The 26,914-nt window shown below is 43.8% G+C and overlaps 2 protein-coding genes across 8 annotated transcripts in view; one reads left to right on the forward strand and one right to left on the reverse strand.

The window, feature by feature from the left end:
- The window catches only part of LOC482977 (syndecan binding protein), a 38,899-nt gene extending 37,035 nt beyond the window's left edge, over window positions 1-1,864 (forward strand). For all 5 annotated transcript variants that reach the window (XM_038579369.1, XM_038579373.1, XM_038579371.1 and 2 more), the window contains one exon: window positions 669-1,864. In XM_038579369.1, coding sequence (XP_038435297.1) covers window positions 669-723 — 55 coding nt within the window. In that variant the 3' untranslated portion in view covers window positions 724-1,864. The remainder of the gene's footprint in view (window positions 1-668) is intronic.
- A 616-nt stretch (window positions 1,865-2,480) lies between these two features.
- NSMAF (neutral sphingomyelinase activation associated factor) overlaps window positions 2,481-26,914 on the reverse strand; it is a 57,391-nt gene continuing 32,957 nt past the window's right edge. For 2 of the 3 annotated variants that reach the window (XM_038579366.1, XM_038579368.1), the window contains 22 exons: window positions 24,894-25,023; window positions 23,140-23,211; window positions 22,801-22,909; window positions 20,698-20,874; window positions 19,156-19,235; window positions 18,509-18,599; window positions 18,362-18,425; window positions 17,154-17,205; window positions 16,930-17,050; window positions 16,410-16,541; window positions 15,368-15,410; window positions 14,862-15,025; window positions 13,347-13,455; window positions 11,954-12,012; window positions 9,387-9,454; window positions 8,507-8,574; window positions 7,741-7,864; window positions 6,179-6,262; window positions 4,878-5,028; window positions 4,376-4,478; window positions 4,131-4,240; window positions 2,481-3,183 (listed from right to left, as the gene is read on the reverse strand). In XM_038579366.1, the coding sequence (XP_038435294.1) occupies window positions 3,089-3,183; window positions 4,131-4,240; window positions 4,376-4,478; window positions 4,878-5,028; window positions 6,179-6,262; window positions 7,741-7,864; window positions 8,507-8,574; window positions 9,387-9,454; window positions 11,954-12,012; window positions 13,347-13,455; window positions 14,862-15,025; window positions 15,368-15,410; window positions 16,410-16,541; window positions 16,930-17,050; window positions 17,154-17,205; window positions 18,362-18,425; window positions 18,509-18,599; window positions 19,156-19,235; window positions 20,698-20,874; window positions 22,801-22,909; window positions 23,140-23,211; window positions 24,894-25,023 (2,206 nt within the window). In that variant the 3' untranslated portion in view covers window positions 2,481-3,088. The remainder of the gene's footprint in view (window positions 3,184-4,130; window positions 4,241-4,375; window positions 4,479-4,877; window positions 5,029-6,178; window positions 6,263-7,740; window positions 7,865-8,506; window positions 8,575-9,386; window positions 9,455-11,953; window positions 12,013-13,346; window positions 13,456-14,861; window positions 15,026-15,367; window positions 15,411-16,409; window positions 16,542-16,929; window positions 17,051-17,153; window positions 17,206-18,361; window positions 18,426-18,508; window positions 18,600-19,155; window positions 19,236-20,697; window positions 20,875-22,800; window positions 22,910-23,139; window positions 23,212-24,893; window positions 25,024-26,914) is intronic. The other variant, XM_038579367.1, reaches the window with a different exon arrangement.

The following is a 26,914-nucleotide window of genomic DNA, read 5'->3' on the forward strand; positions in this document are numbered from 1 at the left end:
TAGGAGTAATGGTTTTTGTGCTGAGAGCATCTAGGAGACAGGTAGAGGCTTGTAGGGGTGTGGAGTGTGGTGCTACGATGGTCCTCAGAAATGAGGATTAGGCAGCTGAGTAAGGGGAAAGGAGAGAGAGGGCAGCAAGTGTTGCTACCTCCCCTAGAACTTTTAAAATCCTGGCTTCTAGCAGAGCTGCTTTTGCCAAGCCAACCTAGGTCCTTCTTTCAGAATCTGTCTTGCCTGTGGAAATAAAACATAATACCTTAATAAAATTTTTCAGTTCCTTGGTAGAAAAAAAAAAAAAGGGAAGTGTTATAGTCAGGACTCATTGTTTTCAAGTTCTCTTAAACCAGTGCTATGTTCCCCCCTCCCAGTTCATAACAGTGTTGTCATTTTCCTTGTTTTTCGTCATGAGCTTTAATATACAAAGACTTATTTGTGTCTTATCTAACTTTTCTAGCCAAGGTTCAGGAGTCATTCATACTAGATGGCAAACAACTAGATTCCCTGAGACTCCTAGATCTGAACTCATTAAAGAGACTTTCCCTCTTTCCACAATCCCACTTGATGCTCACGAGTGCTAAGTTTGAATGGGAGTTTTCCTGGATTAGCATAGCCTTTCTGAAAAAAGAAACCCAAACCTCACTTTCATAAAGTGACTGACTCTCTTGTAGGATGGCACCAAGCATTATGAAGAGCCTGATGGATCACACCATTCCTGAGGTTTAAAAGTCATGGCACAATGGAAACTTCACCGAACTTCTCCAGTTTACTTCTTGGGCAACTTAACTTTATATTATGCACATGAAGCTTTCCAGGAGCCAGAGCGCATATGCGGCATGATGAAGACCTTTCTATCTTACATTATGGCTGGGAATCTCACTGTTTAGATTGGATATCTTGTTCACACTTCAAGATTGTTGTAGCCTTATCCTGGTTTTACAGATGTGAAACTTTGGACAGATTTACTGATTTTCCTAGAGTAGTTTCTCTACTGGAAACCTGATGCTTTTATAAGCCATTACGATTAGAGTGACTGATACAGTCTTGGCTCTGTGTTAGAACCAATCACCTTTATCTTACATATCAAGTAGAGCTGTTCATATTACTTTAGTTCTATGGTATAATTGCGTTTTTAATGTGTTGCCATAGTACATGTAGAATGACTGCTTTTGATGCTTTTTTAGTTCTGTGGGTGTGCGTGTGCGCGCGCGTGTAAAACACCAAGTACACTGGTTTCATTCCATGTAAGCATTATACAGTGTATGTAGGTTGTAAGAGATTGTGTTGGTCATCATTAAATTGTAACTACCTTCACTTAATATGCTTGAACTGTCGCCTTAACTGTGTTAAGCATCTAGAATAAAAGCCAAAATAGAACTATTGCTGCCTTTCTAAAACCCAAAATGCAGTTCTATGTTAAACTGAAATGTACACTAGCCCAGAACAATGTAATGATACATACTGAGCTATACAGCATAGCTGCTTAGTTGCATTTGAGATTTTTCTAGTCATTGTGTAATGGAAATTTCTTTCTTCTAAAAGTTACCGGTATTTTAGTTTCTGAGAAATGAATCACTATGTATTAAATGTAAAAATTCTTGTACCAAATAGGATAACTATTTTGACTTCCTTTATTCACTTGTAGGTTAAGTGGAATAATACCTAATTTTGTCATTTACTCTTAAATTCTGTAACCTACCCTCTTTGAGATCGTCTTAGGATGTTTCCCAGGTAATCTGTTCCATTTCCTGACCCCTCCCTACAAACAAAATGGCAATGACACTTTATCCTGATTTTTTTCTTTTTGGTTTATGTCTATTCCATTTTAATTAAATACATATAAATAAAGTTGACTTTTAGTCTGTTATTGTGTCACTTGGAAACTTTCACCAAACTTGCACAGGACTTAGAAAACAGGCATGTGAAGTTCCCACCTTGGGCCCGTGGAAGTGGTCTCCCAGAGCAGCTGACACCCAGAATCCCTGAGGAAAGCCCTCTGTGCTGAGAGGGCGGGGGTGTCATGAAGAGTGTTTCTACCTGCGACCAGTACACTGCGGCCTGCACACTTCAGGCTGTGCAGCAGAACTCACGGAGGCCGCCGGTGCTGCTCCCTGCAACAACTGACACCAAGTCATGTTTAATCATACTTAAAACCAACTTTGAAAACTGGTACCCTGACTCAAGTTTTCCATGTCATACAGCCTACAAAATAAAACTTCTATAGTCTTTAAAAACATTGTCATAGTAGAAAGGGAAGTCAGTAGAGTTGTTTTAGAGCTTACCCTTGTTGAAATTTAGAAAAGCGAGCTGAACAATGCTTCCTGGTTTACCTGCCTTGTTAACTGGATTTGGGTCTGTGTATAGTTCCAGAAATGTAAGTGAGTGACACCTCACTCAGTACAGTTTTCAAGGATCAATACTTGCAGTTCTTAAAAGGTACTAGTCTTGGCAATAAAATATTTAAATAAGAAAATGAAAACAGCTTTCATTACAGAAAAATATTTTTAATGTAGAAAAGGTGAGCATTTAATAGCTATAATGAAATAAACCGTTCTATACACAGTAAATATACTGTTACAAGAATTGCTGATCTTTCCCCAGGTTCTTAGAATCTGAGGTCAGTAGGTTATACAAAGTAACCATTCATGAAAAACACAGGTATCCAAAACCCCAATGGGCAGCAATTCTATGGGTCAGGAAGACAGAGCGACTCAGAAGTAGGAGAGAATACTGCAAGTTTTCTTGGAAAATTCAAAATTGTTGTGTTTTCTGAAAGTTTTCTCATCTCAGTTTATTTAGTATCTCCCGGCTACTTAGCCACCCAAACCTGCCTTCTGCCCATCAGCATCCTGGGATGGTTATTGGCCTCACACATGTAATGTTTTCTCCCTAACACTGCCATATCCTTGCCTTGGGAGGATGGCAACTAGTGGCCTTCAGTGAAGTCGCCATGATTTAGGAAGTTTAAAACCACAAATGTCTCATGTGGTAAAACTTCTAATTACTATCATTGCACATTCACCAGTTCATTTGAAAGTTTGGTTTAAAAATAAATAGAGTTCGACTTAACATTCAAGAGAGGAAAAGGCACTTAATACTGCAATTTCCAGAACATAATCTGTCTGTCTTCCCCTCCTGTGATGATGCTGCTACACTGTTCGTTCATCCATATACATGTCACAGCACCTAAAAGAAAGAGACCTTGTGGTTAGGTAGTAAGTTGACCGGGGGCCCCGAAGATATACTCTAAGTACTATGTTGTCTTCTCATCTTGTAATTGGTGTATAAATTAAAAATAACTGCTTAGCACAGGAACTTATGGGGAATAAGGAGACACTTAAATGTAAAGCTAAAATAATGGGTTGCAAATAGATATTCCTAGCCGTAGTCAGGATGGGTGAGAGGAGAAGGTAGGGAACCGGTGTAAATTTGCTCATTCCATTTCTACTGGAAGGAGTCAAATGTTTAAAGCCAGTAAGTTAAGAATGATCCTAAACAGATCACTTAATATAAATGTTAAGAAATAACCACATAACTGGGTGATAGAGGGAAAGGAGTGAAGGTGGTGGTTACTGGTCACAGTGAAAGGTAAATAGATGCTTATAACCAGAGATACTAGAAGAATTAAAAACCATAAATCTTCCAGAAGGTCAAGAGGCAACCATGCAAGTGTAAGCAAAGAGTGGAAAAAACCCAAAAGAACAGAATAATCAGCTTAACAATAACCCACAGCCCTCGGACCAACTAGAACAGAATAATCAATATGCCTACAATGTGCCCTCTCAATAATGAGGGCACACCTCCCAGGATACAAACTGGAACCCGTCCTTCGAGGAGGAGACCGGGGGTGGGGGTGCGGGAGTCAGTGGCAGGAGGAAGATTGTTCACATTATTATTTTTGTGTTGTACAAACTTCCTTTTTGGAGTCAAATGTCTGTTAACCTAAATCTCAGTCCCCAAGGACCCAAGAGATGCAGCTGGCCTGGCCAACCAAGGTGCTGGAGGGGAACAGCTACGGCACGGGGAGGAACGGTGTGTTTTCTGCCTGGGAAGAGTATGTTTCCTGATGGGAAAAGTAGGTCTGAGTTCAGCATTTTAGGAAGAAAGGTCCAGTCAACCGCATAACTGCTCACCTGTGTGGCCCTGGATTCTCTCACTGATTTTTCCTCCGAGGAGGTCCCAAACAAGCAGTTCACCAGACTGACTTCCAGATAAAACAGAATTTCCATCCCAGATAAAGCATCTGCAAGAAAGGTGCAGAGATCATCGTCATGACGGAGGGGCTCTCTCTTACCCTGGCCAGAGCAAACCCAAATGACATGATCACGAACTTGTCTGTAAGTGTTTTCACACACTAGTAGCTCAAAAAACATATTACCTCTGGGGCTCGTCTGAAGTCATAGAGGAGATGAGCATTCCTGTCTGCACATCTATGACGTTTAGACAGCCGTCTTCCCCTGTGCTGAGGACGTGGCGACTGTCTGCAACACGAGGAGACACGGCTTCAGAAGCGTGTTGTAAAGGATTCTGACATTTCACCTCTGGCATAATGTTCACTTTCCTTCTCCTTGAGCTACCTGTACTTGCCAGATGATTCTCCTCTCCTTGAAATGCTTCTAAGACCCCGGGCTGCTGACCCTTGGGTGTGAGTGCATTTGCATCTTATACATTCGTTTCTCTGGGCAGCTGACGAACTAAGAACCGTTTCCGCTACAGCCTTCCTGTAGGTGCCGATGGCCCGAGTATACGCTACGGGGCCGGGAAGCAGCCTCACATCCAGGCAACACTTTTATCAGCACTGTTTTTCTCTTTACGTTCTTCTTATTTAAAATCATTCCGATTCCCCCAGTTATCATCTGTATTACAAAGGATAATACTACCTGGGCTAAACGCAGCATCACACACGGTCCCCGAGTGACACGGGATCTGGTGCAACATGGTGGCCGTGGTGAGGTCCCAAATATTCACCGTGCCTTCTTTGGTGCCTGAAACCAACAGTGTACTCGCAGCATTTAAACTAATTGTATCTACCTAAGGAAGAAAACAGAGTAGTCCGCTTAGGGTTACGGTCAAGAGCTGTTCCCCTGGCTGGCCGAGCAAGGTTCTGCTCCGCTGTACGGTGTGCTGACGTGGCTCATGCAGATGGCCTTCACCATTGCTTACTGAATTATTTAAAAATTAAATTCTTCATATGCTAGTGAATAAAATGAAATACTGGTAGGGTAAATGGAATGCTTTTTTTTTTTTTAAGATTTATGATTTATTTTGAGAGAGAGCACATGCGAGAGTGAGTGGGAGGAGTGGCAGAGGGAGACAATTTTCAAGCAGACTCCCCACTGAGTGTGGAGCCCAGCTCTGGGCTCGATCCCGTGATTCACAAGATCACGACCTGAGCCCGACACCAAGAGTCAGATGGTTAGCCGACTGAGCCACCCGGGTGCCCGATTTGCTGTCTCAAAATAGCCTAAAATTGACAGTTTCAGAAAGATACCTCCATGTATTACACATCGTACACGGTGCCAAACGGTCTGAAGCACAGCTGGCCCATGGTTACCTGAGGGATTTGGGAGAAGCCGGGGTCTCTCAGGGTTATGTTTCCAGGCCCACCCGGAGTTACGTACTACGTAAATATTTCTCAACCTCAGCTCAACTGTCGACCATGAAAATCAGGCATCAATTCACCACCTCCGAGCAAAGGCAGTATTGTCAGCTCTAGTGGGAGATGCAGCAGCGGGACCCAGGGGGACTGGAGGGGATGGGACAAGTGACAAAGCACTAGCTTCAGTCCTGCCCCGGCTCGGGTGCACTTCCCTGGGCCACCCCAACATCAGGTCCGTGTCTTCGCCTGTCGGAGGGCGTCATGCTAGAACAGACGGCCCCTTCCACCTTCTGTGTCAGAAAACACGAAAGCCGAGGAGGCACACTGTGTTGCCCCAAATAGTTTGAGGGTGTCCAAATATTCAATGTCTTGGAAATCTGATGGGACCATAGCTAGTTGTTGGGAACCAGCAAATTGGAGGAAAAAAAAGACAAAGCAGACTTGGAAACCCAAAGAGTCCATGCTCTCTTCCAATAAGCATAATAAAATGAGAGAGAAAAATGGACACACAGCTAAAACCAACCCCCGCCCCCTCCTCTGGCCTCAGGCTCAGCGGGGAGCAGCGCTGTTGCTGGCACTCACACTGACGTCGTGTTCCAGCTCGGCCAGCATGTCAAACCGCTGTCTCCTGGTGCAGGTCATTTCTGCAGGAACACCAGACCACACCTAAGGTGGAATATATTGCAGAAGGTATTTCTTGCGCACGAAAAGCATTTCTAACACATTCGAGAAAAATGCTTGACTGACCAACTTCCAGTTAACGTACTTGCCAAGAAAATAACGCTGTTTTTCTCTTTACATGAGAAATGCTTCTGGTTCCTCTCCTGCAGTGCCAGGCTTTTATTCCGGCCACAGGCACTCCCGAGTGCTGGTGCCTGTGTCTGTTTCTACCCTTTGCACTTGTGGCTGTGATTTTTATGAGGACTAAGGAAACCTGAGTGCAAGCGCATTGTAGTGTGTCTGTTAATGTTTTGAGAAGACCCGAAAAGGCAAGTCCCCCCAAAAAATTAATAGAATTTGGTGTAGGCAAGGGAATTTATAAGAATGGGGGGAAATCCTGAAAAACTCTTGAAGGAATTCTAACAGTTTTAGGTTCTTGCTTTCTTTTTACATAAATGCAAACTGGAAACTGAATATGATGAATACTGGTGGGGTGTTTGCCAGATAGTTGTGGAGGGTTCCAAAGAAGGGGCTGAGGATGGCCCCGCATCAACAGAATGGTGAATGAATGTGTGTCCGCCTGTGCTAACTTGAAATAAAATGTGTCCTCTTTCCATGATTCCCCAGTTTAACTTGACATTTTCTAATTAACTGGTTAACTGTTAGTCCTGACTGTGTGAGATCAGATGGGCTGCTACTGTCTACAGCTGGCCCTTGAACAATGCTGGGGTGGTTGGGGGTGGGGGGCGACACCCCACCCCATGCAGGTGAAATCTACTTATAACTCTGACTCCCGCAAAGCGTAACTGCTAATAGCCTACTGCTGACTGGAAGTCTTACCAGTAACACAAACAGCTAACATAGTTCGTGTTGCATGTATCGTGGACTGTAGTCTTACAATAAAGCTAGAGCAAATAAAATGTTAAGCAAATCATAAAGTGAATTTACAGTACTGTACAGATTTATCGACAAAAATCCACTTATAAGGGGACCTGTGTAGTTCAAACCTGTGGTGTTCAACGGTCAACTGTATTTCTCTGTTAACTCTGTCTTGTGAATTCCACATTGTTCCAACCCCCCAGTTGAGCGCACATGGCACAAAAAAATCATGAAGACTTCCCATTGAAAAGTACACAGGTTAAAAAAACACAGGTAATAACATTCAGTATCTTTCTACGTCACTTACACACTTTGTGAAAAATAGTGAAGTGACTTAGCACATTAACAACGGGTAGTAGAATGGTTTATAATACTTGTATTAACCAAACATTTAAAAAAATATTCTATTTATTTATTCATGAGAGACACACAGAGAGAGGCAGAGACATAGGCGGAGAGAGATGCAGGCTCCTCACAGGGAACCTGATGTGGGATTCGATCCCGGTACCCCGGGATCACGACCTGAGCCAAAGGCAGACGCTCAACCAATGGGCCACCCAGGCGCCCCTTACCCAAACATTTTAAGTTAGAAAATATATACAGACCTTCACTGTGGAGTCCCACGATGCAGAATACAGTCGGTTGTCATGCCAACAGATCTTACTAACGGCATCATCGTGTCCCATTAACGTGTCCTGGCGTCTTGCAAATGCTATAGAATAAAAATAGCTGACATAAAAGATAATGAGAACTATTAAAAAGCATTCCAAAAAAAAAAAAAAAGCATTCCAGCTTCATTCTGAGACTCTTAAACACATATTATGTTGTTTAATTCTAATCTTACTGAGACTCGCTAGAATTACAAATTACTTGTTTTCATCTTACTAAACCAAAATACTCAATATCTGAACATTAAAACTAGAAGTCTCCAGGTCTGGCTCATTTGTGTTTTTTTTTTTTAATTTTTATTTATTTATGATAGTCACGGAGAGAGAGAGAGAGGCAGAGACACAGGCAGAGGGAGAAGCAGGCTCCATGCACTGGGAGCCCGACATGGGATTTGATCCCAGGTCTCCAGGATCGCGCCCTGAGTCAAAGGCAGGCGCCAAACCGCTGCGCCACCCAGGGATCCCTCATTTGTGTTTTTACCTCAGTTTAAACCACAGAGCGAGAGAGTCCTGCTGGAGAAATTATTAGGTTCAATAATCATAGTGAAAGCCACCAGTACTATCTTTAGCTAATATTTGTTCCTTTTTGGAAACAACACAGTAGAAGACCTGTGCCACCAGCAGAAGACCTGTCCTTCCTGCTTTTCGTCCCCAGAGATCACTAAGCCGAGTGAGGAATTACACCGGGAGCCCAGATACATACATGTTATTATCCCATGAAGAACTTATGACAGTGGCATCTCCTGGCAAAAGTAAACAAGATGATAAAGCCTGAAATGCAAATGGTTCAGCATTAATTATTTACAATAATTAGTAAATCCCTAACACGGTAAAACTAACTTGTAAGCTGCCCCCAAAATTCATGCTCAAATTCTATTTACTTTTGTCTCCTCACGTTTGGGACTTTTTTTTCCCAATGGCTAATTCCAGATGCTTAGTTTCCTCCCAAACGTAAGAAAGAAAGTCAAAGCGTGTCCAGTGCATGTGGATCTAGCCTGAGGATTTTTAGGGGCCCTGGTGGCCCTCAGGGCACTGGGCTGGAGGAGCTCCTAGCCTGGGTAAATCGTGAGGGGAGGGTGGGCTGCGTATTATCCTTAAGAAGTCTCTGGACTACAGACTTGCACAGGTAGGGAGAACTTCCAAAAATCTGCAGGGAACTTCAAAACCTTTTGGGTGGTTTACATTAACAATAAGATGCATTTTTCTTTTTTTTTTTTTTCCAGAAGAACTGGTTTTCAAGTATTTGGTGTCCTACCAACTCAGAAATGCACACATTATTTAAAAGACATAGACATGTTTAGTTTGCCAGTTCCAGAAAAGGAAAGATTTACTATGGAGAAGTCTACTGGGTGGCACTTCTAGTTTTCCAGACTACAAACCAAATCACGGTATTATGAGAAAAAGGCACCCTGAAAAAATTTTAATTGAATTGAGAAGTAATCTCACTGAGGCATTCTGTAGACACCCCATGGGAATAAACCCAATTGCTTGGGGAGAAACGAAATGCCAGTATAGGTGCGTATAACACAAACTGCTGCATGAACTTCCATCATACCACTGGTTTAAAATTAAAGTGAACTCACCATATTTGAAAATGATATGCTTCTTTGTAGCATTTTGGATTCCTTAGAGAACATCTTCAAGGTGGAATCTGATTTAACAATGAGAAGGGAAACGTATGAGAAAGATTTCCTGACCCTTCCAGAGGTCAAACACCAACCAGAGACCAGCAGGCAGTGGGGGTGGCAGGTGGGGCCCCCTCTGGGGACCTGTCAGCCCATGACAAGGACACTGTTGCATCCCCAGTGCAGGACCAGCACCCTGCTCACATTTCAGCAGGACTGAACGTGGAGCGGACCTCGTCACGGACAGAAGCTAAGAGTTCGAGAGGAATAAAGTAGCAATTTTATAAAGACCACAAAAATTATAGTAATATATGTTTTGTTTTGTTTTTTAACAAATGGCCTAATTATGGTGTGATGCCCCTGTAGAGAATTAGCATTTCTGGAGGAACCAGATTTCCTAAAGAATAATAAAGTAGGGATTAAAGTTTCCTCTCCTAACAGAAGCTTTAAAAAGTGTAGAATAATCTCTTGGAAATCAAGACTTGCAAAAATGACATTGAGCTCCAAACATCCCCTATTTGAAGCAAGTAACACATTGCCTAACTTGTAAACACACAACATGACAGCTAAAAGGTCAGAGTGAGCCTTAAACAATTTCTTCTGTATAGTAAAATTTAACGTTTCTTTTTTTTTGTTTGTTTGTTTTAAGATTTTACTTATTTATACCTGAGAGACACAGAGAGAAACAGAGAGAGAGAGAGGCAGAGACACAGGTCCAGAGGGAGAAGCAGACTCCATGTGGGAGCCTGATGTGGGACTCGATCCCGGGACTCCAGGATCAGGCCCCGGGCTGAAGGCGGGCGCTAAACTGCTGAGCCACCCGGGGATCCCCAAGTCTAACGTTTTGACCTAATTTTCTCAACACCGACATACCAAGTCCTGAGACTTCATAAAGTGGAAAGCATTTCCAGCATCAGCTTGGAAGCAAAGTCCAAAGAGTGAACACAGCATTCCCTGAACTTGGCCCTGTGGGGCCTTCCTGAGACTCTCTGGACCGACCTGCCTTTGATCCTGCAGTTCGAGCATTCGCCTCAAGGTCACCAGCAGCTTATTACCCTGGGGCAGCCTCAGGGAAGGAAGCCCGCAGGGCTGCGGGTAGCCCCACGGGTAAGGATGCTGTTCTCCCAAACAGGACACCCCCCCCCCCCACCCCGTGCTAGAGGCGACCCCGACAAAGGCTGCCGAAGAGCCAGGCTCCCAGCTGAGGGCCACCCAGGTGCCCAGGCAGCGAGGTGTACACCCCGGGTGTGAGCAACACGGGTCCCTTCGGGGTGACCATCAGGATACGTATAAATCAATAATATGAGTTATTAACAGAAGAAACAAACAGGAAAAAAAAAAAAAGCTCTTGACTTAAAAAAAAAAAAAAAAAGGACCCGCTTTCCCCTTTATTTGGTAATTGTACAAAGAAGTGATAATCATGCTTAATGAGCCTCAGGGCTTTATGGCCTGGACGCTCCCCAGACTCGTGGTTTACAAGGTCATCCAAGTACAACAGACTGAGGGACTGGATGAAGCACATCAGGCAAATCCAGCTAAGAACGCAGGCTCTGCTTAAAGATGAAGCCTTACAGAGACCCTGCTTTCCAGAGGCCTGTGGTCTCGTGTCACGAGGCTGGCACCCTGTGCGGGCAGGATCCTGGGGAAACGCAGACGGCTTCCCTCTATCAGAGCATCGCCGTGTGACCCCAACGGGGCCCAGTCGTGTCCTGCACGGTCGCTTCCCCTGGCCCACAGCAGAATCGTCACCTACGCTTTGGGGAACATCCTGCTTTACGCATCCTGGGATTGCACTTGAGAGAGAGACAGGAATGACGTGCTACAGGTCATAAGCCATTACAGAACCTGAGTGTGGTGACTGATTGCTCTGGAAGCGTTTAGTTGCAGAGCACCACTGCCAAGCTTAGTCAATGAAAAACATAATTTCATATGATAAAGAAAGGCTAAGGAACAAGTACCCTGCAGGCAGCCAGCTACTAACTCTGCCAGAACAAGCTGTCTTAAAAAACAGAAGCAGGATGGCCAAGAATTTGATGACGTATAAGGACATTAACAACGTATGAGTAAGATTTCCAGGGAAATTCTATAACACACACCCTGAAGTATGTACCAACTGACAAAAGGGATAACCTTAACAGCGAACGAACGCACACTTGCAGGCGCTACAGCACACCATGCCCTGGGGCATCCTGCGCTGGACCGACCCTCCACTGTCAGGCCTGTTCTTGGCTCAGGCGGAGCCGTGGCGAATGTGCAAGGGTCCTGTGGCAACAGGCAAAAGCCCCCGCTGAGCAAGAAGATGGGAAACAAGCTCCTTCTGCCCTGTCCCTTAAATTTCCAGAAACAGAAAGGCATTTTCATGATTGTTTTGGCAAACTGCAAAGACGTTATGTTAAATGCCATGAACTGCTCAAAATTCACTTTACGTGGAGGCAGCACATTCCAGAACAAATCCTTGACCGAGAGCTAAGAAACCTGGATACTGCACGGTTCCAGTAAGCCACTTTTCAGGCAGGAAGACATACCTTGTGAGGTTGTAAAGACAGAGGACCCGTTGCAAGAGACCGCTATCCCAGTAACTGCCCTGTTGAAAGACAGAGTGTTAGAAGTCCCCAACCACCGGGTGCTGGGACGCTAGTCTCTTTCAAGTCCTCGATTTCATTTTACCAAGTTTCTGTATTTTCTTTTGTCAGAGCTCGTCTGCTGGATCTGCCCCCCCACCCCACCCCCACATTACACCCCCACTACCAATTTGAATTTAGTTTTGGCAATACCCGTGGGTGGAAACCACTCCCGGTCTCAGCTTTCCTAGCTGCCTGATTTAAAGTTGAATATGTTCCTGATGCCGGGAAATCTGCTTCTTTTTCGATTCCACCTTATGTGACTATCCCCGAAATTACTGAAAGTCTTCTTTACAAGCACTTCACTTGCTTGACTTCTGAATCGAATTTACCAGAGCATCTGTACGGTAATGATACGACTGTCTGGTTCAACCATTTCCTCTTACAGGTTCATTCATGTCTTCACTGCTTTGGACAATAAGGCCTCTTTCTATGTGTCACTTAGAGAAGTTGAGGAAAGGAAAGCCACTGTTATCATCAGTAAGGTGGAACTATGCATATCTTTGCAGGAGGTTGTGCTCTGATCTGGAGCCATCGATCTGAAGCAGACTGGCACCTTCAGTCCCATCCACAACAAATGGTGTCTATGATACCAACATGTCAGACACGATGTCTACGGCCAAGGTGCAGGCCAATGGGCTCGTCTCTGAGCCCGGGTTTTCTCATCTGTAACAGGATGTGGCTGAGGGGAGGCCAGTGTTTCTCAAGCCTTTCTGTCAAAATGTGTAAATACCTTTAATGGTATAAGTCTGAACCCTCATAGCCCCTCTGGGTTTGACAGGAAGTCCTTTCTTTGAAAGTATAGGTATTATTTTTAAAACTCCTGGGAACTTAGCCCTTTGATCTAGAAAGCCCTAGAAAGACCAGGGGGTAGAAATGACAGCATGGAAGGCTGACATAAATCTATTTCTTTTTAAAGATTTTATTTACTTATTTGACAGAGAGAAAGAGAGAACAAGCAGAAAGAGCAGCAGAGAGAGAGGGACAAGCAGGCTCCATGCAGGGAGCCAACGTGGGGCTCGATCCCGGCACCCTGGGATCATGACCTGAGCCAGAGGCAGACGCTTCACCGACTGGGCCACCCAGGCGTCCCCAGAAATCCATTTTGTGCCAAACCTTCCCTTGCCACATTGACCTCAGGTGGCTGATCACTATAGATGTTTTAGGGGGATGAGAACTCTCAAGACAAATCAAAGTAACGCTGAGAGGGACTCCCACCCCCTGGACTCCACAGGCAACAGCGTCTCTGCAGGCCAAGGGCCCAGGTTCTGCACGGACAGCACGGGGACGTTCTTACTCTTTGTGGATCTTATACTGGTCGTGTAACTGCAGCTTGGCGATGTTATTCCAGGCCAGGGTTTTGCTTTCTTCCGTCAGGTCTTCAAAGGACTCCTCACCTGGAGAGACTACAGTGAGCTGTGGCTGAGTGAGGCACCTCAATTAGTACCGCGCGGCAGACAAGCAGCACCGCCCGCGACGTCCCGTTCAGGCCAAATGACCAAGGAGGCACACCTTGGTCTCGGCCCCGAGACCGAACTACTCTGAACGTGCCTGCTACACAGCTCCCTGTTTGTCAAGGGAAGTGAAAAAATGTGTGATCTAAGAAAGGAAAAAAAAATCCTTTGGAGAAAGATGACAAAGTTATCATCTTTGAAATATGCCGGTCTCTTTACACTCGTAGCAGTGTTTGCCGACGTGCCGCTCGGCCGCTGACTTAGGAACCTCAGGAAGTACGAGGCTGAGTAACTATTTCCTTGTCAGGAATCGCTGCAGAAGCCGGTTTGTTCCCCAAAACGCTGTGGGTTCACTTTGGTGCTGATGGGGGAGAAAGCGGCCTGGCGCCCAGGCCTGGACAGGGGACGCCGTCCCTCCCGTGCCACGAAGGCCTGGAACAATCACCCTCGGGTGCAATCACAGGACAGTGGGATGAGCCTGGTGACTAAGCGGGCCCGGGTTTGAGAGGCGTCACAAGATCATCCCATGGTCTCTCTGACGTAAGCCCGGGCGCATTATCTCTCAGAGGCCTGCTGGCCAGCCCTGGGTCCCCGGCCGCCAGCACCCCTCCACGCCTGGCGCCCCCACCCAGAGCAGACACGCCTGCAGGGGCCGAGCACTCATGTGACCCCGCCCCCCCGGGTTACACAGAGTGCGGGACCCCTGGGAGCCTTCGGGCTTGAGGCTGTGCTCTGTGAAATGTCCGACAGGGAGGCTGGGTGAAGGTGAGTAGCCTTTCCTCCTCCTCCACATACTAGATGTGACACGAGGGTCACATTCATTTTAGCACCCAGCACACAATGGGGGGGACTGTGTGTCTGTTCCAACGACTGGGTAGGAAAAAAGAATCAAAGACGACAAAGCACCCTGAATTCGAGATGTGTGGGGAAAGAGAAGGAGAATTAGGGACAGAGGAAGGAAGTCCTTTCTGGGAGAGCCCAGGCGAGACAGCAGGGCCAGCAGCCGGGTGTGAAAGTGACGGGCTAAGCAGCCAACGCTGCCTTGGAGAACCAGACAAACGAAGGAGAACCCGAGCCACAACAACAACAAAGCACTGCCAGGTCTCATGTAAAATGAGTAATACCACCGGGAAGAACTTGATTTTCTTTAAAATCAGCAGTTAAACACAAATGAAACAACAACAAAAACAGGCTTGTCGGAGCTGTTTTTCAGGAGAACTGCAGCAGGACGCCCGCACGCAACCTCTGTCTGCCACACGACAGTTCAGGTTTCCCCTGGCCTTCGGAATCTTCAGGAACATCTCGATCAGAAAAGAGAAACAAAGGGTGCTCACATTTATTCTCTTTACAGAACTCACCTGGAGAATCTGCCATGGGAGCATTATGACTATAGGTTTGGGAGAAATTTTTAAACTTTGGGGTGATCCGTCGTGGATGTGGCGTCACGAAGAGTTGTTTCGGCGTCTGGCCAAACTCCAAGATTTGGGTCAGCATGGCTACTTTCTCATCAGGGTCCTCAATGCTTTAGGACAGAACACAAATAATGCAGTGAACCACGAGGTTCAAGTTCTTTGAAAGCATAAATGTCAAATAACGCAAATTAACAGCAGACAGATTTAACCCTCAAAGAGTAATAGAGACTACATGCCAGGACTGTCTAAGCCTCATCACACATCTTTAGAGAATTTTCAGAGGCTCAGTACCTTACCGAGGGGGGGAAGGATATCTTCCTTCCTTTACGGGGGAAGCAAAATATGATTCACTGTAAAATTTCCACACCTTAATATGATCAAAGAGCTGCATTAATCGTTTAGACAAAAAGATATTTCGTGACTCAAGTAGAAACTCCTAGACATACAGGTACCTGTTAAGGTCTACGCCTCCTTCATAGGTCAGGGGATGAAATACTGGAGAAAAAAAAAAAGAGAGATGAAAAACACTCTTGAAAGAGGTGCTGTTTGGTTTATAATAGGCGCGCTCTTGTACAGAATCTTAAAAACTCAACAACTTGAAACTTCTATTCAAAGAAACTGATGGTCACTTTGCACAAACAGACTGGTAACATCCAACAGCAACAAATATCAACTTGAGTTATTATCTTTTGCTGAGCAGAAAGTCATCGGGCAGGTGAGACAGTCTGTTATCTCCAGGTATTTGCCAATTAGCACTTCTGCCCCCAGGGGAAGCACAGATCACCCTGCACTGCCCAGCGAGCGAGGTCAGGCCGGAACTTCTCCAGCTCCTCTGACCTGCTAGCACCACCCAGCAACCTGGCGGCAGGTAAGAAGGAACCTGAGCAGGACGTGTATCATGCTGGCTTCTTTCTGATCAATTAATAAAAAGCCCTGGGTCCCTTCAGAGGAACTGGGGGTGCCCTTCTATCATATTCTGATTTAGTTTAAGATTTTATTTATTTGAGAGAAAGAGAGAGAGAGAGAGAGGGAGGGAGGGAGGGAAGGAGGACGGGGGGCAGGGGTGGGGGGAGCAGAGGGAGAAGGATAAGCGGATTCCCCACTGAGCAGGGAGCCCGATGTGGGGCTCCATCCAGGACTTAATGACCTGAGCTGAAGGCCGACAGACGCTTAAAATCCACCAGCTGAGCCACCCAGGCGTGCCAAGATTGAGTTTTAATTGGAATTAGTGAGTGGGATGGAGAGTACATGCTAAAATTGGAAGACTGGAAAAACACCTCTCAGAATCATGGTGGGGTTGGGGTTCTTTAGGCAAAAGTGCTTCCTCCTCTGTTACTCAGTATCTGATCCAGGGCCACTGAGCTGGGAGCCTCTGTTTGCCGATGGAAGATGCTTCTGCTCAACACATGAGCCTGACTGGTCTGGTCTTGATTCTTACTTTTTTGCTTTTGTTTTTGTCTAATGTGCTATGAAATTTCCGAGACTCTCACACACCATTATGGGCCCCAACGGCATCGCTCCCTTTTTGCTTGTAGCCAAATATCAGATCGATCCACTCGTGGAGGTGCTCGGACACATAATTGCTTTCCAGCGCGTCTTTGCTCTTCTGGAGAAAATCCTCGGGACCTATTAGATTAGACTCGATCAAAACATCAGTGTCTTGGTTTACTGTCTCCCATTTCTTTTGTCTATCCATATGTAGCTAAAGCTTCTAGGAGAGGGTAGAGGTACATATTTCTTAATGAGGTTTTTCTCTGTCTCCATCATACAAAATATAAATTTTGGCAGGGAGAGGGGAGTGGTGAAAATCATCTTTACAACATTTAGGTCTTCCACGTTTTTACATTGTAGACTCACAGACTATTTCTGATTTGGAACAGGACTGACAGCGCCTCATTTACATAGAGAATTATACTATTAGTTTTTAAAAATCCAGGCAACTAAATCATAATACTGAAACGGTCCCCCCAGGTGAAACATTGCTCTAAGTCAGTACTTCCAAGGTGGTACTCACTCCGTGCCCAGGGGGGAAGTTCCACATCATCAACCATCTGTCCTCCTTGTCTCTTTCCCAGATCCAACTTCAGATTATTGACTAAAAAGCTGACATCATCACCATAGAATTCTGGAATCAACTGAAAGTTTCGCGGGGGTGGGGGAGAGAACAGCAATGAACATTTTTTTAAAGCAGTTAGAAACCACAAGTCCAGTGAATTATTACCTTTATTAACTGCTTACCTCTTTAAAATCTGTTGCACCATCCAAACAGTTTTTCCAAGTTTCTCCAATACTAGATAAAAAAAAAATTAACTGATCTGAAGTCTTGGGTCTGGAAATAGCAACCACAGCACTGTCTATACACCTAAGTGTTGTCCTACACTTCACCTGTATTAACCTGTTTCTCTAACTCATTACTCTCAACAACTGTGTCAGGATCCCCCTTTGACAGAAGAGATGAGACGGCTCCTCAGAGCTCATGTGGGGAGTGACACCGGGTGAGGACACAGATGCAGACAGGGCATCTCCAAGCCTACACCATGAGCCTCCGTGCATGCACACTGCCTCATTGACAGGCCAACACAGGGTGGTACATAAACACGGATAATCTAGCACGGCTGTTTCAATAGCTCATTTCAAAAAGAATTCAAAAGAAACATGCATACAGTTTAGAAAAAGACTGGAGAGACATAGACCAAAGGATTAACAATGAATATTATCTAAGTGTGGTTGGGAGGTCAAGTGAACTTAATTTTCTTCTTTGTATTTTCTAACTTTTTGGCAAGGAAATATTCCTTTTATAATTAAAAAAAGTCATTTAAATACTTATAGGAAATTATATTCAATTCACAGCAGAATTATTTAGAATAATGAGATACTGGAAACAGTCTAAATGTCCAACAATGCAGAGACAGTGAAAATACTTAAATTATGGCATATATTAGGATGTGATACAATAATTTAAAAGTCACTGAAGAACATTTGATAACATGGGGAAAACTTCAATATCTAATACAAGGCTAGGACAGGCAGGACAAAAGCTGTATTTAAAAGAAGTTCTGGGATCCCTGGGTGGCGCAGCGGTTTGGCGCCTGCCTTTGGCCCAGGGCACGATCCTGGAGACCCGGGATCGAATCCCACGTCGGGCTCCCAGTGCATGGAGCCTGCTTCTCCCTCTGCCTGTGTCTCTGCCTCTCTCTCTCTCTCTCTATCATAAATAAATAAAAATAAAAAAAATTATTAAAAAAAATAAAATAAAAATAAAAGAAGTTCTTACACACACACACACACACACACACACGACTAGAAAAAGCCTGAAAGGAATAGATGTACCCATTAGTGATTCTTTACATTTCTTGACATTTTTGTATCCAGGTTTTTTGAGCAAACATATTGTATGTTTATAATTAGAAAGTTTAAAAACTGGTAGGTGAAACATTGGGTCAAACCTGTTGAACATTCGGTCTGCATTATCAAATCTTCCATTCTGCAGGCACAGCATGTACTCGGGCGCTAGAGGGGAAATCAGAGTTAAGTGAGAGAACAGAATCTCTGAAGAATCCACATGAATTGGGAGGGTTGATAAAGAATCTTACCGATCCTAACAAGATAAAATAGCACATAACCCGGGGATGAGTAGTGACTGCCGTACATGAACTTTGGCTCTGGCATTTCCTGGTAGCGGGCCTACAACAGATGGAGAGAGATCCTGCTTAGATGTTGGCCATGAAGATAGTGACTGACTCAACTGGTCAAAGCCTAAAATTGGGGCATGGATACATATCCCTTAGTTTCTCTCTTAAAGGGGAAAAGGAGAAAAGAAAAGGGGGGGAAAACTGTGAACACACACAGTATTCCTGTGACAAGTATTTTGCTTTTCTTGGCTCTGTGGGAACAACACTGGGCTGGATTGAACAGAATGGATTTTATGTGTCTCTTATGTGATTTACCAGAGAGCACCTTCGTGCAAATAAATCCGTAAACTGATTTGTGATCAAGCCACAGTCTCCTATGTCCTGAATTGAAGGCAGAAGAAGCAAACGGTGGGTGGGTGAGCAGCTAATAAACTTACAGGGGAAGGCAGAGGGCAGAGAGGAAAGTAAGAAAAAATAGGATGTAGATCCTCTAGTCACTCATCATAGACCTCCCCTAAGTCTTGGAGAAAGGAGTTTCCCTTACTACAAAAACAGAGGCCATGGCTCATGGAGGTGCTTAGAAGCCAGGCATCCCCAAAACCACGTACCAGGAGTCTCTCCAGCCTTTCCTTGTTTAGGGCCCCTACTGGCCTGCTAAGATCCCGGAAGGTTCCTGGATTTGACAAATCTATAGAAATAAATACATTTTAAAAAATGAATTAAAATAAAGCAGGCAAGCTTATCCTTAATAACATTATCTCCTCCCCATAATGGATACATAGGCACACACATTTCTTTCCACAAATAATTCTTTTTTTTTTTTTTTTTTAAGATTTATTCGAGAGAGAGAGAGAGAGAGGCAGAGACACAGGCAGAGGGAGAAGCAAGCTCCATGCAGGGAGCCCGACGTGGGACTCGAATCCCGGGTCTCCAGGATCACACCCTGGGCTGAAGGCAGTGCCAAACCGCTGAGCCACCTGGGCTGCCCTTAAAGATTGAGACAGACCCCAGAATTATAGTATTTCTGATAGTCACTTACATAGCTGTAAAGGTTAGCGCTTGAGTTCCGAGTTAGCAAGTCACTCAAGAGTAGCAGCTCTTAATTGAAAACGCCCTGATTACTGATTTTTTTTTAACTGTGTTTTAACTATGTTCCAAGGAAAACAACAAAAAATAATCACATTTTAAAAGTCAGTATTCCTTCTACCAAGATTTAAGGTCGATTAGAGTGAATATTATTATTCTCTGATAATAACATAATACGAGAATTGGGGACGGAATATTTATCAGAGGAATAAATTATCATATTCCCAGAAAGTCTCTTATTTCTTTCAAGTGAAAGGGTTTGATTAGTGAACTATCAGAAGGAATTCACTGCTCACAATATATAATTTAGACTATTACAAAATCAAATTATAATACAGTCACATTTTTGTTACAATAATTTGAGAGAAATACATATACCCCAGGGTTAACATGGTTCTCTCTCATTTATGTAATTATTGATTTTTGTTTCCTCCTTTAAATATTCCAGTACTTCCTAAATGTTCTGTAATGCATGATTACTACTTTTGGCAACCACATGCTTGAGTGTGAATTTTATCTTATTTTACTTTTTAAAGATGTTATTTACTCATGAGACACACACAGAGAGAGGCAGAGACATAGGCAGAGGGAGAAGCAGGCTAGAGAGCCTGATGTGGGACTCGACCGCAGGATCTGGGATCATGACCTAAGCCAAAGGCAGAGGCTCAACCACTTAGCCACCCAGGCGCCCCTTGAGTGTGAATTTTAAAACAACAGGACAATCTGAGACAAATTTTCAAAGTGAAAAACTTAAAAGTATCTCAAGTGTGGTCGTTACAGGTAATAACGCCAACATCGGCTTAAAAATCATAGGCATACTTTCTGGGTGGGTCTTTCCAGAAGTCTGCGAGTCCTCTTTTCAGGATTATAAGACTTTAAGGGAGAGTGGAGAAAACACATAAAGAACCCCCAGAATTTAGATAACGCTGATCCAGTACATCAGAATGGAAGCTAGCAACCTTTGGTACAAGAATCCAGATGGGTTCTAATCTGTCTACACATACAACACGGCTGGCAATCGGAACACCCCCTTTCCTCCAGAAACCCCACCCTGTGGCATTTACCAAGCTCGGCACTGCAGTAGTCGCTGATGATCCAGGGGAACACGGGGTACTGCGACAGGTCGTTGCAGCTGCGGTCCGCCAGGTTGTTGAGGTGGAGCAGGTACTGGTAGTTGGAGAGGTGGCCGCGCTGCCACTGCAGCGTGTAGCTCTCGGCCGTGCGCTCGGCCACGTGGTGCTCTGAGGGGAACAGGGCCCGCAGGGTCACCGCTGAACTTGTCCAACCCTGGCTACATTATACTGAGCGTAAGAAACTAGAGGCTTTACATATAGATTCTTCGATGCATTTTTTGAAAAATGCATTTTAAGAAAGCGAGGTAGGCCGTGGTTGGTTTTCACCAAACACCTGTTGCACTGAGCTGGCGTATCTCCCAAAGATATTCGCCAGGAGGGAATATTATTACATATGATATAAAATACATCATATATATTAAATATTTGTTGTAAAACAAATATGAAGGTATGGAGCAAATATGTATGTATTACGTGGTGACGGATGACGTTCACTATATTATATACAGGCCACCATATATACAAAATGTTTGAGTTTCAATGCCTTTAAGAAGCTGTGACCATTCGTAAAAGTTTATTGCCCCCAATATTTATGAAATTAAAACAAAAAACAGTCTTTTAAGTTTTCTTTTAGATCAGGAGGAGGTGTACAGCCACAGGTTTGCCAATGCCTGTGTATTATGTATGCGTGTGAGGAGTGAGAAAGGAACCCAGTGAAGGAGAAAAGGTCTCTGGCAGGAAAGCACTTCTCAAAGACCAGAGCCCGACAGCTCCCCCTCCCGCCCTGAGACTACCTCAGGAAACATAGGGTTAGTCAGCAGCCGTAGGGGGTGGGTAAGGACAGCTTTCCTCTCAGGGAGCGAAGTGACTCTACTGTTTTATTTTGTTCAGAAGATTCTGCCTTAAGTGTTTTGTTGGCTGGACCAAGCAAATTATCTAACTCATCTGTTGATTCAATATTTATTCCTCTGATTTTTACCAAGTTTCTTCTCTAACCAGCTATGAGGAAAGGGCCTAAAAAATCAAAATGCTTATTCTCATTTCCCACACTCACAACACCTCAGAAAAAGTCTGGCCAACCCGAGGAATCAGATCAGAGAGAGTAAGGAAGCTTTATAGAAGACAGGTTTTTAGGTCATGGCAAGTGTTTTGACTTGAGATTTTAGGACTCACCATGAAAGCTGAGTTTTTTGTTGTAATCTTGTTATACAATTAGAGGAATAAAATGAAAAAAAAAATTTAATCAGGAGGCAGGAACTTGTACCAGAGCTATACTCAGGCATTAAAATAAACATAATAGCTTAATGTGAGAAGAAAAAGATATAAACTCTAAATCAACTATAAAATAAAATATATTCCTTATTGAAAATAAACTATTCTTCTGAGGGAAAATTCTATTTCTAAGGGAGTAAGAACAGCGAAGAAGATAAGATGGCATTAATAAAATCCCAACATCTATTTTTGAAAATCAACCTATTTTAGTTTTCTAACAACTTGTAAACAAAAATGATTTACTTCAACCATACAATTTCATATGTTTATGCCTAAAAAGAAAAATGAGGTGCTCTTTCCAATAAAGGTGGGAAAATTCACATTTTTCCAGGAGACTTAGAAACTATGAAAAGCAAATCAAGTCTCATGGTACTATACTGAGTACAGAAGGCTCATGTGCTCCTTTTATGTGTTTTCCAGCTTTGTGATTAAGACCACAGCTAACGATCACAAGCACATGACCAGATAACTCACTGCTTCACATTAAGAAACCAAGTCTCGGTTTCCATAAACGAACATAGACATAACTGAACAGAAAAATAATGAGGTCGATTCTTTATACTCCATTCAACCTGGGGGTTGTTAAAATACAAAAAACATTTAAAAATATCAAGAGTTTTTCAAACGCACAATTGGAATGAACTATTACCAAATATCATTTATATTTCCCTTAGCTTTTAGAATTCCATTTTGCCAACCTTGTCCCTGAGAGGACGACCCAGAGAGGTGATTCTAGATAGCACTTCTCTTATTTCCTAACTCAGTACTTAAAAGTTGAACTACCTTCATATGAACAGATACAATGAAGGCTGAGCACCATACCGAGATATGTGGCAATATAAAAATAGAGGTCATCTCTATCTTGAGGTTCATAGAACTTTAAGTAGATGTCAGAACAGAGATCATCTTCTGTGCAAAAGACTTCCAAGCCCTATAAATTCAGAAAGAAAACAGTAAAATAAATACCACTGGATTTACCTTGCAATCTCAAAACAAGCTATGGAAGTACAAAAGAAAGACTTGGAGTCAACGTGCTTAATACAACATACTTGCACTTTTCAAACATGCCATGAGTGCTTACAAGTCAAAGTCAATACACCATTGGCCGAACTGAAGCTATGATAATCATCCACCCAGAAGTGACATTCCACATGAACTCACCAAAGGCATGAGGCCGTGCCTCCTTTTGTAAATGCGGCGGACATCTTGGAGTGTTATCTGGACCACAGGTTTCTTTAAAAGTAGAAAGACAATCTCAAAAATCAACATTCAGACACAGTTAGAAGCTGTCCTTTGGTACCAGAAATGTGAAAAAGTGGCCAAATCTTGCCTTCCCAATGTGTTACATGTGAACAGTTGGAAAGGGAGCTTTTAGAACAGGCATTTCTGGTTTTATGTCCTGGTCTGTCCTCTCTCACTTACTTCCTGACCATGGACAAGTTTCCCTACCCCCACTCAGGACCTGCCAAATGATAATGCACTGATGTATCATTCAGGGTTCTGCAAGGCTGCTGAGTGATAAGGGATATTCAAGTGCTGCTACAGATAACCTCTCAGGAATTCTGCTATCTTTTTATAGATCAATGGTTTTTTTTAGAACTGACACAGTACATCTTTTTTTAGAATCTCGTTCTTTATCTCCGTAAAAACTATATTGTATTAAGGCTCATAACAATAGTAGCAAGCAGGGCCACTAAATTTTTCTTTTGTTATGAGGAGGAAATTTTTCTTGCTTCTTTAGAGGCTTAAAACACTAGTTATAGGAGAATGAAAAGCCACTGAGATTGGCTAAACGGTGACATATCCACCTTTCTCCTAAGTGAGAGGGAGGAAGAGCCCACATGTGGAAACTGCCTGAAGACTGGTCAAGGATCCTAGCCCAGAGAAGTGGGAGGGGATACATGCTCCCCCATCGATCGTGGAGCTACAGCACATACTCAGATAGTATCCCACAAGCCACAGTTACAGCAGTGGCCAAGGCACTATCACACCAGCGGACAATGCCCTTCAGCACTGTGAGCATCTATGGGAGGGCTGGGTGAGGGTGCCGCGCCACCTTCTGGACAGGACTGTCACAGCACCATTGTTCACGTAGAAAAGTATTAGATGTTTCAGGGACCTAATGACTGGCCAGCCTGGAGAACTTCTAGGACGGAGCTTCCTATGACAGAAAACACGTTCTTTAAGCTGCCCTGCCAAATGGTCCAACGCACTATCAGAGTGTATTAGCGTTTCTATTCTTCTGATGAACCAGTCCAAAAAGTATTCACATCTAAATAAAGTGACAGATCTCTACAAATTTTACTGTGGAAATCCGAGTTTACTTTTACAATCTGGCCCAGCAAATCTAAAGTCATTGTGAAAGAGGACACTGTTTCCACCATCACGGTAGAAACGCTACAGCTGCTCAGTTAGAGCATCTCCACATGTGCCTGTGTACCACCTGGCAGAAGATATTGCTTGTGACAGCTTCACATCTACTGATTTTGCTCCTAAAGAAAAACAGGAAATACCCACTTATTTGTACACATAAGCAGATATACAGAAAATACCCATTTCTCTTTAATTTTAGTATATTTCATTGGTCTCTTCCAGAAGTGCTTCCAAGTAGAATGGTAGAAACCTCTAACAACCCTTTACTAAAATTGGGGGGGGAGCAGGGCAGGGTTACTTTTCACAGCAGGAGCAAGTGACCCAGGAATTACTGAAAAGAGTTCAGAAGAGCTGGAATCCGATCAGCAGGCATCAGGATGACCCAGGGAGGCCTGTTAAACACAGAGCTGCTGGAGGGGAAGAGGGCGATTTTCGATCCTTGACAAAATAGGAGAACACTGTAACTGTGAAGTCAAGTCCACAGGAAAGATGAAGACCCCAGAGCTAAAGTGGCTCTCGTCTGACTCTGTGTCTCTACTTACCGGGTACCCATTGAGAGGCTGAAAATACAGGTTTGTGTCAGTGATGCACACATGTCCTGGATTCGTCACCAGCGGTGTCACCATTTCTGCTTTGCATTCCATGTGCAGCTTTTCAGAAACACTTTGGAATCTGACAATACAGTTTTCAGCAACAATAAGAAAAATCACAAATCAATGTATGTTCTAGGTTTAGCTTTCTTTAAGGGAGCTATAATGTGACTACACATGACATCTGTCTAAACACTATACTTAATACAAGAAAAATGGTAATATAAATCCATTGCTTAAGTAAAACTGATGTTCTTCACTTATTTAATTTCTTAAAAAAGATTTTATTTATTTATTCATGAGAGACACACAGAGAGAGGCAGAGGGAGAAGCAGGCTCCCCGCAGGGAGTCTGATGTGAGACTCGATCCCAGGACCCCAGGATCATAACCTGAGCCAAAGTCAGATGCTCAATGACTGAGCCACCCAGTTGCCCCAAAACTGATGTTCTTTAAGAGACAAAAACCTGACATTCTTTTAAATGGTGTAGTGAGGGATCCTTGGGTGGCGCAGCAGTTTGGTGCCTGCCTTTGGCTCAGGGCGTGATCTTGGAGACCGGGATTGAGTCCCACGTCAGGCTCCCGGTCCATGGAGCCTGCTTCTCCCTCTGCCTGTGTCTCTGCCTCTTCTCTCTCTCTGTGTGTGTGTGACTATCGTAAATAAATAAAAAAAAAAAAATTAAATGGTGTAGTGAGAACTCAAACAACAACGAAAGATGGGTTTATGTGCCACAGAAGAGAAGACAGGCAAATAAGTAATACCAAACAACCCTTTATAGCTGAACTCTTCTTCCAGAATAAACTGGTCTCGAAACTATTCCTATATTAACATATTTTTCTATTGTTGCATCTCTAAGCCCCATTTTTATAGTCATAGGTGCCATTTATTTCACACAGCACTTTGTAAGGCTATGAGTCCATAATTACAATTACTTGAATGTCAGTTCCAAGGTATGTTCTTTTGTGGCTTTACTACAGTATAACCAGTCAAATGTGATTTTTCTACCACCCCCTCCTAAATTATTTAACTAGTTGAAAAAGTCCATTTTATTTTTGCTTACTAATTAGTAAAAAAAATAGAGGGGAAACAACCAAGTTATCAGTATTTGAAGGCAATTCTTTAGTTACATAACTGGGTTAAAAATAAATCTCCCCATTTTTATAAGTAACAACGGGACAAAAGCCCACGGGATAGACTTCTACTTCCTTAGGAAGTGAAGGGGACCTTAGAGCTGTCACCCTAACCACACACACCAGCTAGAAGAGCTACACAAGCCTTTTTAAAAGCCATCAGAAAGCTCAAGATGCAAAGAAACCTAAATGAAGAGAGCCACGATTGGGTGCAGGAAGAAGAGCCACCTGTCACAGATAAGGAGGACTGCAAGATGGAGAGGGGTCTAGACGGAAGCAGAAAGCAGAGTCAGGACTGGAGAGCAGAGGGGCGAAAATGCTGCCAGCTGGGTGGAGAGCAGAGGGAAATCTTCCAGGGTTCAGAAAGCTAGTGGCTCAGCTGGAAGGTGCAAAGATTATTTCCAGGGTCATTAGAGTGCTCAGATCCCAAGCTCCACTGGAAGAAAGTCCTGATCCCTCCCCCCAAAGAACAGTGGGTGGCAGAGACAGGGACATAACCATGGCTGCCACAAAGCCCTGACCCCACTAGATCATAGATGGTGCTGCCAGAGCCCCCAGGACAAGATCGGGGACAGAGGGGTGGGCGCAAGCAACCACTTCTGGAGGTAACATAAAGCAGCATTCAGTTAGGTCTCTAAGGTTCCTTTGAACACATGGTACCCAGCATGCAACAGAAAATTACAAGAACCTTACAAAGCAACAAGGAAATATGACCCATGCTCAAGAGAGAAAAGATTCAACAGAAGATGACTCAAGGTGGGACCCACTGGAGGGAGACTTCAAGATAAGAGATATGCTAAAGATCCAGAAGAGGAGCAACATGTGTGAAGAGAAGGAGCTTTCT

The sequence above is a fragment of the Canis lupus genome, chromosome 29 (genome assembly GCF_011100685.1).
Source record: "Canis lupus familiaris isolate Mischka breed German Shepherd chromosome 29, alternate assembly UU_Cfam_GSD_1.0, whole genome shotgun sequence".
In the NCBI taxonomy this organism is placed as follows: domain Eukaryota; kingdom Metazoa; phylum Chordata; class Mammalia; order Carnivora; family Canidae; genus Canis; species Canis lupus.